Source organism: Calonectris borealis, chromosome 3 (genome assembly GCF_964195595.1).
Source record: "Calonectris borealis chromosome 3, bCalBor7.hap1.2, whole genome shotgun sequence".
Lineage (NCBI taxonomy): Eukaryota > Metazoa > Chordata > Aves > Procellariiformes > Procellariidae > Calonectris > Calonectris borealis.
The window spans coordinates 58,827,811-58,845,210 of record NC_134314.1 but is presented as its reverse complement, the minus strand read 5'-3'; the positions used below and the strand labels follow the sequence as shown (position 1 = coordinate 58,845,210).

The following is a 17,400-nucleotide window of genomic DNA, read 5'->3' as shown; positions in this document are numbered from 1 at the left end:
CTGTCTTCCTGTAATATATTTTCCAATGCAAAGATGATTTCCAAATCTGCAAACGCAGAAAGTTCTATTTAATGTGAGATTTGATATGACAGCCATTTGAGAGACCATCAAGGATGTTTCCTCAATGCTGAGGGAACATAAACTTGTCAGCAGTGCAATGTGTAAGATTTTTTTCCATGGATCATTATTTTGAAAGAGAATGAGACCACTTTCCATTATTTTTTCCTTGGTTCTGAAGCATTTGAAGACTTTAGAGGAAAATATGATCTTTTTCATTATCCTGAAGTTGCAGTTTTTGTCAATTTCATTAAGCACAAACATACTGGTACTGTGCTATAAAATAGAAGCATTGAACTACTTTAAAAATAATGCACAATATTCAAAAGACAAGGCAAGAACTTCATCACTGCCGGACAGGTAGCTCTCATCTATAGATAGGTGATGAACTGCAGATATTTTCTGCTCTCCTTGCCACCAAGACAGTCTGTGTATCATCTCAGATGTATGAAGGTTCTGGTATTCTGTCAGCAGTTTCTTCCAGAACTTCGGTTGCATAAACTCATACTCCTGAAGCTGATCATTTGAATGCAACTAGATCAAAGCAGCTGAACAAAAACATTGAGGAAAAAAGATATGATGTCCTTTCTCAAAATAGAAATATAGATCAAGGAAGGGACCATTAACTGTAACTGTGTCTCTGAAAGTAATAATGAAAACAGTAATAGCATGCTTGAAATAATTTATATTAGAGAGTCATCATTTTTTTTCTCAACAGAATTCAGCAATAAATCACTAATATTAATGTTGTATTTTCTGAAGTGTGCCATTAGCTCAAAAATAATAGAAGGAACTGGCACTCTAAGAAGTTTCAGATTTTTTTGTATAAGGTCTGTGCTCATTCATTTACAAGACCTATGTCTATGCAGGATGTTCTCACTCAGTAAGATTTTCCAGGGTGCTCATTACTCTGCAGTACAAGCGTTCACGTGAGAGCAGGATGAGCTGCTCACTAAGGCTGCTTGCAAGAGAGTCCACGTAGAACAGCCTCTGTTCTGCGGATATACAGGAATGTCTCAGCATTTAATGTTTGTTGCAATTGTGAGGACCAAGGCTGCATATGCAGGCTTTCCAACAACTTGGTGTTAGTCATTCCGCTATTCTGAAGTTGACTTTTAAAGAAATACTTGGAAACTAAATCTTGGCAGGCTTGTCTAACCAGAGGCATACTGTGCATTAACAAGAGATGTATGTTAAAAGACCTCAGTTAAACAGTGCTGAATGCCTGAGTGGTCACTTATTAAGAACTAAGGTGACCTTGATTTAATTTAGTTTAACCTATTTTGAAATTGAATGATGAAAATTTCACCGAGGCTGCTTTAATTCTGAATGAGTGCCCACACAACACTTTTATATGGCCTAATTAATCAATTTTTAAAGTTAACTTGAATTAATCTTCCTAATTGTTTCTACATAGAAAAGTCATATAAGGGGGAAGTATCAGACACATTGTGGTAGCTAGGTAGAATAAAAGCTTTATGGTCTGGTATGAAGCTGATTAAATGTCACTGGAAAACTTCTTATAGATTGCAATAAGTTTTGAAACTCAAAATCTGTAAATACACACCACAAATGAGAACAATACATCAGTTTTTATGTTAATTATAGGCTTATAAATAGTCTGTCAGCATAGTGACATTGTAATCTAAATTATAAATTACAGACATTCTATTTAAATCCCCAAAGGGTAAGTTTTATTTTTTGAAACAAAGAACTTCATGGGGAGAATCTCTGGGTTCCTGCTGTGTCTTTTACAGGAGGACATCTATCCCTAACTCTAAACTAACCTCCTTTATTTATCTTTGGCTATATTTGGTAATTCCATTACCTTACCTTGAGTTTATTCATTAAGATTTGTCTACAATTAGGAATTACTGAGAGAGATTCTCAATCAGCTTTGCATTATGACAAGAGTTACTTGGACTCAGTTTAACGTCCACTTCCCCAATAAACAATTGTAAATTTTCACAATAATCAACACAGTGACAAAAGAAGGGTTGATTTAGTTCAATTTCTGTGTAGCACCTAAATGTTAGCTGCATGTTAATAGCATTTGAACTTCACTAGGTCAGTCTTCAAAATACTGAGAACATTTTCTTATTGTTATGCAAGCTTTAGCTGTGCCACAACCATGAATGTGCTTTATAGACCACATTGATAGACTCTAATCTAAAACCCATAAGAGATAAATCCTGAAGATTAATGAGCAGAGAGGGTCCTTGCCAATCAACAGTGAAAACCACTGTTAAAAATATAGGTCAGACCCAAGACATTATTTTAGAGGATTTTAACATCCCAAATAGTCTGTCAAAGAGGCTCCATAAAGCCTAAGGTTTTTACATTCATAAAACACCTTCCCATGCAAGCACAGAATTTTTTGGCCTCTACATCCCTGTTTTTGAAAGAGGGAAAACTGCTGGCCTAGTGCTCAGTTCCTACAAAAACTTCATTAATATCCAGAAACTTCCTAAGAATTCCTGCCTGCCAGACATGCTTTGAGTAAAAGTAACATATCAGCAACATCAAGCCCTTGACAAAATGCAGCTGTAATTACTGTGCTTCTAAAATGGTGGTGGCAGTGATACTTTCTTTATCCTTGTGTATCATAGAATCATAGAATATCTCAACTTGGAAGGGACCCATAAGGATCAGAGTCCAAATCCCTGCTCCTCACAGGACTATCTAAAAGTAAACCATATGACTAAGAACATTGTCCAGATGCTCCTTGAACTCTGACAGGCTTGCTGCCATGACCACTTCCCTGGGGAGTCTGTTTCAGTGACTGACCAACCTCGCAGTGAAGAACCTTTTCCCAATCTGAACTTCCCCTGACACAGCTTCATACCATTTCCACGTGTCCTTTCGCTGGTCACCAGAGAGAAGAGATCAGCATGTCCCCCTCCACTGCGCTCCTTGAGGAAGTTGTAGACTGCAATGAGGCCACCCTTCAGCCTTCTCTAAGCTGAACAAACCAAGTGACCTCAGATGTGCCTCGTAAGTCTTGCCCTTGAGACCTTCCATTATCTTGGTCACCCTCCTCTGGACACAGCCTTAATAGTTTGATGTCCTTCTTATACTGAGGTGCCCAAAACTGCACACAGTACTCGAGGTGGGGCTGCACCAGTGCAGTGTAGATGGGACAATCACCTCCCTCGACCGGCTAGCTATGCTGTGCTAGATGAACCCCAGGACATGGTTGGCCCTTTTGGCTGCCAGAAAACACTGTTAACTCGTATTCAGCTTGCCATCAACCCAAACTCCCAGATCTCTTTCTGCAGGGCTGCTCTCCAGCCTCTCATCCCCTAATTTGTATGTACAATCAGGGTTACCCCATCCCAGGTGCAGAATCTGGCACTTGCTTTTGTTAAATTTCATATGGTTGGTGATTGCCCAGCTCTCTAGTCTATCCGGATCTCTCTGTAAGGCCTCTCTACCCTCGACAGAGTCCACAGCTCCTCCTAATTTAGTATCATTGGCAAACCTAATTAACCAAATACATTTGATTCCTGCATCCAGATGATTTATAAAAACATTGAAGAAAACTGGCCCTAAAATTGAGCCCTGGGGAACCCCACTGGTGATTGGCCACCAGGCTGATGTAACCCCATTTACTATAATCATTGTGTACTCTCCAAGGGATTTAATTGACACTCTTTCAGAGCCCTCTTTACCTGGAGAGACTCAACTTTATACCTTCTACATTTATCTATTTGAATTAAAGGTCTGTTTCTGCTTCAGAGACTTTTTTAGGTAAAATACTTCAAAATGGTCACTTGGTAAAATTTAGAAATAATTCTGGACTAATTCTTGTACTATCAGGCACATCTAGTAACGTTCTTAGCTAGCTCTTGTGGCTCATGCACATGTATGGCACTAAGTTTAGTACCTGGACAGCTTTGCAGTCCATAATGGAGGGATATTTTCTGTTGTCATTGTAGACCTGGTTTGTGAACATGACTTTAAATGTAGGTGCTGTCATTCAACCTAAATCATGTTCAAGGTGTCTGAAGTCCACTCTAAATAGTGGTCCACAAACATTGTGCTTGATAGTGTGCCCTCTAAGCTTGGAATGATTGATTACATCAAAAGGGAATGAACAAAATTCTACCAGGGAATACTCAGACCCCAGGGAGAGATCCCAAAAATAAAGAGGAATCTTTGGTGAAAAAAATGAGTTGGAGGATTAGCAGAAGTTGACAACGGACAAGGTAGTCAAATGTGGGGTTTTTACAATTAGTTCATTAGTTGATTACTTCTCATGCTAAGCCTAAAAATTATTTGCTTAGCAAGTTATTAGAGACACACCTATATTTACCATAAATTTAAGGATAAATTGGTCTAACTAAACAAAATATGAGGGTTGCAGCCTATGGAAAAAAGGACTATTAAAAAAAAAGTATTATTTTTTAAGGTGTTGGTTTAGATCCAGTAATGAGAATCTGATTTGCCTAACTTTGCAAAATGAATCCAGTTAGTAATATTATTTTTGCCTGTTGGACAATGATTTCATTCCCTTCCTCTTAACTGGGTCAAAATATTTTGCTCCAAGCATTTATAAATACGTACTAAATTTGTGCCAAGTCAAATGAAAAAAAAGAAATATAGCTCACTATAAATCTCTGAATTATTTTGCCACAAATGAAATATCAATAACTAGTATCTTAATTCTTCTCATTGCTAAGTTGATTTTGCCCTTTAGTTTGACTGGTATATCCTCTTAAATCACACTGGAAGAAAAGAGAAGAAAAGTACATATTATGTATTTCCATGACATAGCTCATGGAAGCAAAGTTCTATACAAAATGTAATTCTTCAACAGTTTTCTGAGTCAGAGATTATTTATCTTTATTCCAAATAAATAGTCATTTCTTCAAATCCCTCTTGAACTTTAGGAAAGTAATTCCTCCAATGTCATATTCCTTCTCTTCTAATGGGGACATTGCTTAGAGGACAGAGCAACTGTCTTGCTTTTTTATCAACATAGATTTTGTTTTTAAACATTTATCAGCTGAAAAAACAGGCATCCTGATGTTGGAGTGAGTTCATGTTTCCAGGTTATCATCTATATAGTCAAATCCAGTGGACAAATCATAATTATGTGATGCAATTCTTAATTAGTGAGACCAAAACTTCCAGCAGATGCTGTGAAATATTTTGAAGAAACCAGCCTATTGAGCTCCTACAGTTTCTTTCTGTTTTTCCTTACTCCTAAAAATGTGCAAATTCAGGGTGAGGAAGACATTCTAATTTAGCTTTATTTTTCATTGTAAGTAGCACACAGGCACTCCTAAGCACTTAAATAAGGGCATATTTGCACAAGTTTCATGGTCAATGAGAGAGGAACTTCTCCAGTGGGTTACTCATCCCTTCGAAATCTGAATTGCCTTACGAATTGCATTATGTCCTGTCGCTAGCTAAATCCAGAAGGTAGTGCCTGTAGTGATGTTAAGCAGGATGAATTTGGGCCCATCAGGGTTTGTCAGTAGCATCATTCAAGCACTGTCTCTTTCCTGAGTTTTTATTGTCATAAAGAAGTGCTGCTGCTCCCGGTAAAAAAGTTCTCACTGAGGAAGATAAATGTGTACACATAATACTACACACATCCAAAAAAATACTACGCACATCTTTATTTAATAAAGATTTCAGTTAGAATGATAACTGAAACAAAGAAAGCACTCGTATCATTCAAATACCAGCTTCACTTTCATTAGTTGCTTAACTGACTTATCATTCACTCTTCCTCTCCTCTCTCCTCCCCTCCCCTCCTTTCTCCATCCCATGCCTTCACAGCTGAATGAATATCTGGTATTAACTTCCAGGATGTCTTATTCATGCTTGTTAACATAGTAAGATCCCTGATTGTTTTTACCTTCTTTGCTTTTTTGTGTGCATAAATGTGTTTATATGTAGAGTTTAAACCAATCTTTTAGTGACTGACAGTCCTTTAGAAACAATGATTTTCACGCAATATGTTGTAATTACATTAGTTGAACATGCTGGCCATAGGAATGAGTTGATAGAGGCATGTCACGTCAACATGCCTAAGGTACATGATCAGCACACAGTGCATCCTATCAAGACACTGTCATTGTTTATTGAGCAACAGCAATAAAATCCAATTCTATATTGCTGCCCACCAAATACCACTGTAGTCTGATGTAATTACCGCTGCAGACTGTGAAAAAAATCCAACACATTTTAATAGACTTTGGATCAGGCCTGCATTAATTTTTGGTCCCTTTTAGATACCATTCCTTGAATGATTCATTTGTTTGCTCTTATGTTTCACTAATAAAATACATAATGCCAGTACCACACCTGGCAGGGCACGGGAAAAGTCCTTGACTAGCATAAACATTACTTAGCAACAACTAAAACATCAGTGTGTTATCAACATTATTCTCATACTACATCCAAAACACAGCACTATACCAGTTAATAGGAAGAAAATCAACTCCATCCCAGCCAAAACCAGGACCTGAAAGGAGCAGAGCAAGGGGGGAAATACCTGCTTCTCTTCCTTGCCCTTGAGTGAGTGAAAAAAAGTTCAGCTCCCCAGTCACTGAAACAAGTTTTCTTTGTTCGTGTGTGGTTCAGTTTTGATTGCTGAACCAAAACACGGTATGCGCATTCCTGAGAAGCAATCCGAAAAAAATGAGTGCAATTGTTAATACTTTCTCTTACTTATAATTGCTTACTAATTAGTTGTTTCTAATGCTATGATTGCCTGAATTTTTGTGCTTTGTTGAATTGTTTAATTCTATTAGGAAAGGCTCTAAGTGAAGAAATTTGATTCAAACTAGAACACACTAGTAATAAAAATTGTTTCCTCACACATTCTCTGTATTTTTTCCCTAATAACCAAACTGTTATTGCGAAAAGCTATTGCTTTTTAATGAATATTTTATTTGGTGACTTGCCTTAAAAACAGCTATCTGAGCCTTGTAGAAATGGGACTTTAACCGTTGTACCACATAAACAGGAATACCTTTACATTCTTTAGGATTAGTAAATTTTATTCCTCTCTGAATTTTCTACTCCCTTTCCTTATAAGATTAATTTTAAAAAAGACATCGTGAAAAAATACATTTATTTGTTTGTTTGGATCACCATAATTCCTTACACAAAACTCCCATTAATTGCTTGCGCAGGCATTTGAGTGGTAGTTTGGCGCTTTGAATGACAGAAAGCCACACCTAAGTAGTCGTCTTCTATGAAAATTATTACAAGGGCCTTGTACAGCCTTGGAGTTTAAATATGTTCCCAACTAGACTGCACATAACTAAAGGAGGAAATGAAAATTGTTTCCACTTTAGCCCCTGAATTACCAATTCTCAAACCAGACATGCTGCTTAAGTGGAGCTAGAGCCTATCATCCTTTGGAAATTCTGTATCATGCGTTGGAAGACAAACTCTTTTCCAGTGTCCCAGCACCTTGACTTTTAAGATCCATTATGTCTCTAAGGGTGAAGTGCCCTCATATTCATCAGTTTTCTTAAAGAACTACTTCAGTTAAATGAGCACAGAAACAATTCCAAAATAGACTGCTTAGGATATAAGGATCTATAAAGTCATAAATATGCAGGATGTAAATTAACAAGTTGGTGCTTACCTAGCACTGAGCTTTTATAGTGTCTCTTCTACTACAGAGTTCATTTCATTAGCTCACAGATGCTTAATAGTCATTGTCCTGGTGACTGGGCTATTCATGAAAATCATTTCCCATCCAGATTTGTCACAGAAGGGGACCCCTAGTTTAGGACCCTTTTATTCCCTTTGCATGGAAGGTTCTTCTGGTGATCTATTCAGATTTAAAACTCCTCGTTTTCCCAGCAATTTCTTAACCTCTCTCTCAGCTGGAAGAAATTTTGGATCTTATTGTCACTTCATCAGTGTCTGCTTTGTCATGTTTTGGAAATGTAAATGTCTGAGTATGAATCTTTCTGCCCAGACAGTAAGTAAAGACTGTTAACCAATATAAGCCACCATAAGGCAAAAATCTGTAAACACTTGTTAAGCAATATTCAAACCTGAGAGTGAAGCTTCCTCATACATTGATTCTAGTATTCTATACAGATTCACATAAATTGATGATTTATGCCACATACAGATGTATTTAACTCTTCACTGCCTTTGCCAGGGATGAGACTGAGAGTAATCAATCTATTTGGGATGGTAAAGGACTTGTGGATGACACCATAATAGTATCTGTAGGGGATATGATAGATGTGCATGCTTTGAAAGCTAGATCTGATTCTGGGATGTAATTGGACTTCTGTGAGCCTGTCTGCTGGTTCTCAGCCAAGTCAGTTCTGCTGGTATCTTTGCCTTATGTGAATATGTGGAAATGGAACAGTATCTAAAATCAGTGTTTAACTATTCCAACAATCTTATGGCTTTGGGATTGTCTTTGTTCTCTACTGTCTAGTCCATTACTGGGACTTGTGTCAGCTAGTTGTCCTTTACCTGTTACCTGTTACCTTTTCCATTCAACAGGCTTAAAGAGAACAATTAACAACAAATAATAGTATGTAATTTGCATTCTAGCTCTTTAAATGTTAAACTAGGTCCTCAAAGCAAAATTAATAATCTTTGGCAAGATTATTGGCAAACCACGGCAATTGGGAGAGGTGCCTGAGGACTGGCAGAAAGCAAATGTTGCTCCTGTCTTCAAAAAGGGCAAGAAGAAGGACCCAGGGAACCACAGGCCAGTCAATCTCACCTTGATCCCTGGGAAGGTGATAGAGCCACTAACCCTGGAAACCATTGCCAGGCACATGAAGGACAAGAAGTTGATCAGGAATAGTCAGCATGGATTCACAAAGGGAAAGTCATGCTTGACCAACCTGATAACCTTCTATGATGAAATGACTGGCTTGGTAGACCAGGGGAGAGCAGTGGATACTGTCTACCTTGACATCAGTAAGGCTTTTGGCATTGTCTCCCATAAAGATCCTCATAGAGAAGCTGATGAAGTATGGGCTGGATGAGCAGACAGTGAAGTGGATTGAAAACTGGCTAACCTGCCAGGCCCAAAGGGTGGTGATTAGTAGCAGGAAGTCTAGTTGGATGCCAGTAACTAGCAGGGTAACCCAGAGGTAAATATTGGTTCTATTTAACATCTACATTAATGATCTGGATGATGCAGTAGAGTGTACCCCCAGCAAATTTGTAGATGACATAATACTGGGGGGAATGGCTGATACACCAGAGGGTTGTGTTGCCATCCAAAGGGACCTCAATAAGCTGGTTTCCTCCTTTCTGCTGAAGAACTGAAAGCACCAGGAGAGTACTCTTGCAATATTCCTCACATTTCTTGAAACCATCCCTCTGTGCGAGATCAAGAGCACACATAAGCTCCATGGAATATTTGTATAATTTATTGGATATCTATGGAATGTGCTTAGCATTTCCTCTTGGCCAGACCTGAACAGTTTCACACAAACCCTGAATCCGGGGGTTGGGGTTGTTTGTTTCTCTGCTTTCTGGAGCTCATCTTGGCTGTTCTCACTCCAAACAGATTTCCATCCAGTCAAAAATCATTTTAAAAGATCAAAAATAATTTAAAAGATTTCTCTCTTTTTGTTAGGGAAAAAAGTGCCCTTTCCTTTCACAAAGTGAAAAACAAAGAAGCAAATAAACCCTCCTCCAGCCTTTCAGAAACAAATTAGTCTTAGGTATCAGATGTCTTTATATAACAACATTAATTACAATTTGTTAAAAAAAAATTTCTACACTTTTCCAGCATTGACGGGTTTTTGTTTCCTCAGCAATACTCATAAGGAAGTTTAAGTAATTATATGCATTTTCATGAACTAAATCCTAAACAAAAGCATGAGGACAGATATAAGGCTTTTATTTGTCTCAGTTAAGCTGACAAAAGACAGCTAGTGTTAAAGTCCATGTTTTTCTCCTACTGTTCTTCTTTTTTTGGTAATATTTGCCCTGAAGTTATGAGGCAATACATTGAAAGTGAGAATCCTCTTCAGTTTAAGAGACACATTCTGTGTTCACACTGAATGTGGGAATTACAAAGGCAGAGTGGGATGCATTTGTAGTCTTATTTGCATGCCAATTCAAATTGTTCTCCTGGCTATGGCTTTTATTGTAACACTCTTGCGGATTCTGAACAGACACAGTTCCAAAGATGTTGGTATTTGCTTGAATGAAGTTTTCATCTGCATGTCTTGCAGCTCAGGTTTGCATGATAAAGCAGCCTAGGAAGGACAACATGAAAGGGAAATACTGAAAGAGTACATAACAAAAAACATCATTCTGAAACCATTTCCTCCTACATAAACCTTCTATACTGGCAGCTGACTTTGTTTCGCTTAACAAGTTAGAAAATGTTAAAGACAGACCATACAGTTTACAGAAAGTGTGAATCTCATCAGTAATAAAGAAGAAAGACAATATACAAGATACTTACCAGAAAATATATAAATAAATAAAAAATACAACAGACATTTGCAATATGTCTACTTCAAAGCTCTAGTTGCTTGATTAGGTAAAATATCCATCCCAGCAAAGGCATGCTGATGAAATTTTCTTTTATAAATGAGTAGTTTTGTACTGGGACAATTAATAAAAAGCAATCTACAAAGAAAGTATGGGAAAAAAGGCCTTTTTTAATAGTTTGAGTATCATACAAAACCTGAAAATGACTTACTCCTACCTACATTTGGAAACGTAGCACCTTGCTTACCAAATCTTGTACTCTGATAACAGTATCTACTAGGTTTCACATACAATACAATGTACCAAAATAGTTCAATCTTTTAGCAAGGGAATCTGCTTCATTTAGTTGTGTATAAACATTGCCTTAATATTAGGATAAATCCATGAGGCATTGTGCCTTAGTTTGTCTAAACCCCCAAAAAAATTTTGAAGAAAGTGTGGACTTTTCATTTCAGAGTGAAACATTTCACATTCATTCCAATGACATTTCAGTTAAAAATGAAGACTTTTTTTCAGAGATACTTGTAGATTTTTCAAAGAATTTCAGAAAAGTTTCATTTAAAATTTTTTAAAATCAAAAGGTAGAGTTTCCAATTTTTTGTTTCAGATATCACTTTTTATTTATAATATTGCTTTTGTATATTTCAATATTTTAAATCCTCTACTGTAGTCTCTTTAGTATTGATGAAAAAAAGCACTTGCTTTTTTTAGTTTATCCTTCCTTCCTCAAGATGAAACAGTCAACAAAGATTTTTAATTAATTCTTTTGTGGACTTTGATTATTTTATTGAAGCAGAATCTGTATCTTTACCTTTTGTCAGAAAGCTTTTCTCCAGTGAAAAGTTGTTACAGCTAAATTTCTCGTTGGCTGTAGCCTTGCCAATGCCTCACAGACTAAAAGAAACTCCTACAAGTTAATTCCTCTTACTGCTTCGCTCATACCATAGAGAAGAGGAGACCTCTGCCCCTGTCAGTGTGGAAGGAGCCTTTGGCCCTGCAAACTGATACATGCCACTTCAGAGCCTGATGTTACAGCCCACACAGACCCTAAGGGCTGGACGCTTAGCAAGGGCTCCTGTCATTTGCACTAAAGGAAAATTTGTCATAGCATTAGGCTGTCATCCTCGAAATGTGGGAGCACTGAAGAGGGATAAAGTGTTTTACCAGGGGTTTTGACTGCTGGCTGACAGCAAGGAGATTGTCCAAAATACTGGTTTTGGAAGACAGTATGCCTGGAATATTCACAGGTGTTTGAGCCTCATATCCCTTACACACTTCTCATGAAAATGTGTGATTGTTTTTTCATCCTCATCTTAAAAATTCTTGTACCTATCCTGCCTTCTCTAGTCCCCTTGTTCTTATTCCCATCCCATTTGCAGTGTTTATCCTATCTTACTTCCACTCTTCAGGCTTTCCCTCTCCCAAATTTTCCACAAAGTAGCTCTTACTCTTTTTTCTTCCTGTCTGTCATAATCTCCAGCCCTTGTCTCACTTCTTACCATGAAGTTTCCCTATCACTTTCCAGACACTTGGCCACAATATCTCAGCTATGTCCATTTTTCGGTGCTGAGTTTCTTCTTTATCCTACATTTTCCTGATATTTTCTGAAGACAGATGATAAATAATAGGCTATATAAACATTTGAATATCACTTCAAAATGTTGTACTCAATAAGTATATGTACTCAATATGTACTAATAAGTACATATTAGCCAAACAATAGGACTCACTTCACAAACACTACAGGTATCTCAGAAATAACACAATCAAGGGTGATCTTTAGCATTACACATTCCAAGTACACATAAATTTTAGATTTAAAAAAAAAAAAATATTTTCTGTGCCAATTTTTCAAATTTAGTATTTCGGCCCACCGTAATTAATTTGTGACTGTTGGCCAAGTTGCAAAAATCTGAAAGTTTGCCCTTTCCTTTTCCGTCCATGAATTTAGTGACATTTAACAATAGACTGTAAGTCAGATTTTCAAGTGAAATGGTTGCAGTGGCCAGTACTAATTTTAGAATGATGATCAGATAACACCTGTGGTGTCAGGCATGCTATAATTACAATATATAACCATGTTTAAAATGCTTGTAAGCTATATAAGTTAGTATGTATTAGGACATTGTGAATGTATGTAAAGAAAAAGAGCTAATTTTTTGCATTCTGATTGCATGTAAAACACAGGGGAGTTTAATCATTTTTATTACCCTTGAGTAAACTATTTATTGGTATTTATTTGGGTTAGCAAGTGCATGATGTCCTATTTGCCTTCTTCATAAAGAAGAGAGAATTATTGACTTTTTTATTTTCATTTTTATATCTATAAGAGGAATATGCAGAAATAATTTCCATTCAAATAGAGAAAGGTGAGTTTTTAATTGGCAGCTTTCTTCCTGTAAGGTATTTCTCTTTATCAAACTGGTACCCACTGGCAGTAAATTTTAGGGGGTTGTGTGTTTTTTGTTTTTTTTTTCTTAAGAAGATCTGATTGAGAAATCTCTGACAGAGTACTTTGGTAAGAAAATATTGGTTTTAATCATAGCAGTTTCTGTGGCAATATACTGCTTTTAGTTAATTTTACTCACAAAAGTTACCTTAGTTCAAGGATGGAATAAGCCTATTTCTGGAAACGATAACATCCCAGAAACTTTCTGGTCTTGCCCAAGTGCCACTGTAAAATGGCCAATGGTAGAAGACATAGCACATCCACACCATGCACCTTGTCCATGGCTTGTTGGGCTTCACGGGGGAACCTTGGTCCATCACATTCAGACCACGACAGAGCTCTAGTTATGGGAATCACTTTGTCTCTGTTTTCGGAAGAAAATCTCAGATTCATCTCACAGAGGAACATCAGAAATACTGAAAATTTGGGGAAAAAATTGCTTCCATTGTTAGATTTAGTGGGAAAGCAGTAAGTCATTTGCGGGAGGATCTGATTTCCAACTCCATTTTCAAGTGTGCTTTTTAGTTAACAAAGACTTAACCTTTGCATGAGTCAGGCAAGAAGACCATGGAGGATAATATAACTGGTTGGAATATACTGACATTTCTGTCACACTGCTCTGTGTTCCACAATTTACTGTGACTTGGCAGTCAATAGATAAACCTTCACCTCAGTTTATAACACAGGGAGCCCTGGAGTCCATCTGAGATTACAACTATCACAGGGAACAGCTGATTTTTTTAATATGGAATGAACAGCAGAGCAAAGGAAAAGCGTCAGAAAATCAATTGCCATGAAAACTAACTTGTTTCAGATGCCAACAGTCCTCCAATCATTTCTTAAGCATATAATTGACTAATAGTTATCTTTTAAAATCTTGTCAACATTAATCTCAGAGTGCAAAACACAACTTTTGTAACAAATTAGGTCAATTCCATCTGTCCTGAAAGTATGTGCTCTTGAAAACCTTTAAAACATAATGGAAAGAAGTGTGACTTACACAAGCTAGTGCTCAAAATTCGAAAGGGACAAAATCTCCCTGATTGTGAAAAACTAGAAAAGATGTACCCTCATTTGTGATCCCCTTATTCAGAATAAAAGATAATTCATTTGAAACCTTATAAAATATGCCATTATCACTATTAGATGTGAGTCCTTCTGGAACTCCTCAATCTGAAAGTGGCTATGAAATACAAACTCAGAAAATATATGTGTGAGTTTCAGGGGCTTCCATTCAGCTATCCCAAAATGTAAATATTCTGGGAGGAGGACTATAACACTGAGTGAATAATGGATTTAAATGTGAAATTGTCAATAATTTCTAATCTTGTGCTACAAAGATGTCTCATTTAGTCTTTTAGCTAAAATCTTGTTGATATGTGGAACCTGGCTTGTGATCATATTAGAGATTTATGCTGTTAGAACTCAGTTAATGGGAATGAAATTTTACAGATGTTTTCTGAAAGAACATAGAATAGACTCATAGTCCCAGTTTGGAAGCCATGAACATTAACCATCTCTTCTTTGTTTTCCTAGCTCCCGTCCGCTACTTTCAATGTGTCTTCCTAAATGGACCTAATGGATTTGGACTGCAATTTCCCACTAATCCCCCTTCAAACAAGGAAGAAAAGACTCACTCAAAGACTTCCAAGAGAAAGACAAGGAAACCAGGGCAGTAGAGAGACTGAGTCCTGTGATTGCTCACATTTTGCACTTTATATTTTATGCTGAGGTCCACAGTAGTTACAGTGGTACTTGTCATTGCAAGAATGTGATCCACTTGGACACGTGTACCAGGAAAAAGTTTCCATGGGGCAGAGGAAAAACAAGCAGTAATGAACTATTTGACAAAGGTAGAAAGGTAAAGTGCCCCATTTCTTGCGGAAAGGCTGCAATGCTAACAAAGCATTGACCTGATTGTGTGTGCGAGCGTGTGTGTGTGTGTTTTCCTGCCTCTTTTGCTCTTCTTGTTTTTCTTTACCTACCTGCTCAGCATTGAAGTGAGTCTGTTTTCCATTTAATCTTATCTAGGGAGTGATACGTTGAATGTAGCTCTTATATCAGCAAGATTGCAAGACTACCTGCAATCCTAAATCATTTCTTCTTAACGTTCAATCAAATTGCTGACAGGAAAAAGCTCACTAAGTCATGAAAATGTGCTCTGTGACTGGTGCTATTTTTATGTCTCATTGACCAGTGTAGCCTGAAGCTCACACTTGTTCCTAGCAGCTCAATATACTATTGGTATGTTGATTCCACAAGTCATGTTGATGATGAATATTTCTATTTAACTTGAAGCAGTAAAAGCATGGTCTGTTTGTCCTGCCTGTTGGTGAAATACAAATTCTTCACTTTCAAAGCCAAAAGTGAGCAGAGAAAGTGAAACAACATGGCAAAGTTGAGGAAAACCAGTGTTTTACCAACATAAAGGTCCCAAGAAACAAATGAAATCATTTTAACACTTCTGTTTTTCTTCTGTTGGTAAATCAGATTAACTTGCAGCAAAGACCATGTAAATGGAGAATATACCAGCCAACCATTTGCTATTAGCATAAGTCAGATGAAAAATTATGATGTGAGATGCCACTCATGAAACTAAATTATCCCAAATTTTTAATAGGTAAACATGTCAATCTGATGCAATCTCAGCTTTGTGAACAAAAAACAAATACACAAAACAAAACAAAACAAACAAAAAAACCCCAACAACAACAAAAAAAACAGGAGCATATGAAATTATCTGGGTAGTTGATTTTACTAGATGAAAGGACTTCCTCACAGCACACTACTGTTGGTAACTTATAGATGAGAAATGGAAGTAGATCTGCCAATCCTTTTGTGCATTTCTGTAGAAATAATGAACTTGTTGCTTTAAGAAAGAGATGGGATGGCATTTGATCCATGTGAAGGTGCATGACTGAAAACTGTCATCTCAATTGTCTGTACAATGTAAACAATCATGCAATTTTGCAAGCTGCTCTTTGTTTGTATTTCCTTACTATATTTTTGCATTTAATCTGTGAAATGTATAGCAGTGATCTTAGTTATATGTTACCTGGTGAAGCAGCATGATGCTCTTTGTACAACCTGGCTACTTGTAGAGTCTGATCACACCAGTAACTATATATTGCTTTTTATTTTTAGCATAGTTCAAGATAACATCAGCCCCTTCCCCCATCCCCTCTCCCTGCTGACCCATTCTTACCTTAATCAGAGAATTGACTCACACGAGTTTTGGACAACTGAGTCTTTGCAGGTTAATGCAATTCAGAAAGCTTTGCTGTTACACTGCTGGGTCAGATTGGTACTCTCTGATTACTGGTCATGGCCTTATGCAAACTGGGTTCTTGGTCTTAATGCGCTCTCATATTGCACAGGTCCTGTGCTGCAAAAACTGTCATTCCAACAAGCAGTCTAGACAGTGGTTTCTGGAAAGAGGTAGGAGCAGGTCCTGCCCTAGGAGTAGCTCTTCCCACATAGGAGCACACTGCAGATAAAAGTGTTCGTGGTGAAAGCCTCCACTGTCACCTGTGAAATCTGCTCTGGAGATAGAGCTGCCAACAGAGAATATTTCATCGTAAAATGGCAATCTTTAATTTTCTTTCAGTAGGCCTTTTTATATTTCCAGTAACTTTTTTCCCTTCCCAATTTGTGATTTTGTGTATATTATTATGGATGTTATTGCCCTAGGTTTTTACTGTGAAAGCTGTCTTAAAGTGAGATTATAACTTTCTGAAAATCAGTTAATTTTATTCAAGACTTTATCTAATTCCAATAATCAGGACAAAATTTTAATATACTATATTATTTTTTTCAGCTTCTTTTAGCAAAATAAATTCTGTTCATTACAGTTAGCCTTAATCCTTTCTTCCCATTTCAGCTGGGAGATGACAAGAATGTGTTCCAGATCTCATTTCCATAATGTTTCAATTAGATATCTGAAAGCTTTGGAAATATAAACAACAATATCATTGATTAAGTGCTATAAAATCATTCATTGTTGTTTCCTAATCTCAGTCACTGCCTCAAAGAACAGGAGAAACAGGTCCACTCTCAAAGTGGCAAGTATTTTTCTCTTTAAATTCATCTGGAAACTTCAAAGAAATTACTCGAATTGCATGGTTTTACTCAAATTAGCCTGAAATATTGCAAAATCATATGCTGATTGTTATCCATTTTGGAAAATAAAGAATATAAACCTTGTTCCAGTGGCTGTGATATGTTTTCCTGTGAATCCAAAAATGGAGGACAAGAGTTTACATATGTAAGTTTTCTATCCCTGCTAAGTATATACGAATCTTCTGAATATAAAACCACAACATTTCTTACAATTGGGCTGGAAAAATGAAACATAAAAAATGTTTATTCCTAGTGAGCTTTTTGTAATACTTAGTTAGTCTTTTTACATACTTTGTGGATTACACTCTGACATACTG

At 36.9% G+C, this 17,400-nt stretch overlaps 1 protein-coding gene across 1 annotated transcript in view; it reads left to right on the top strand.

Moving 5' to 3' along the window:
- TRDN (triadin) overlaps nt 1-14,666 on the top strand; it is a gene marked incomplete at its 5' end in the record, with an annotated part of 237,298 nt that extends 222,632 nt beyond the window's left edge. The window contains 1 exon segment of the mRNA XM_075145762.1: nt 14,501-14,666. Coding sequence (XP_075001863.1) covers nt 14,501-14,643 — 143 coding nt within the window.
- Between the last annotated feature and the right edge of the window lie 2,734 nt (nt 14,667-17,400).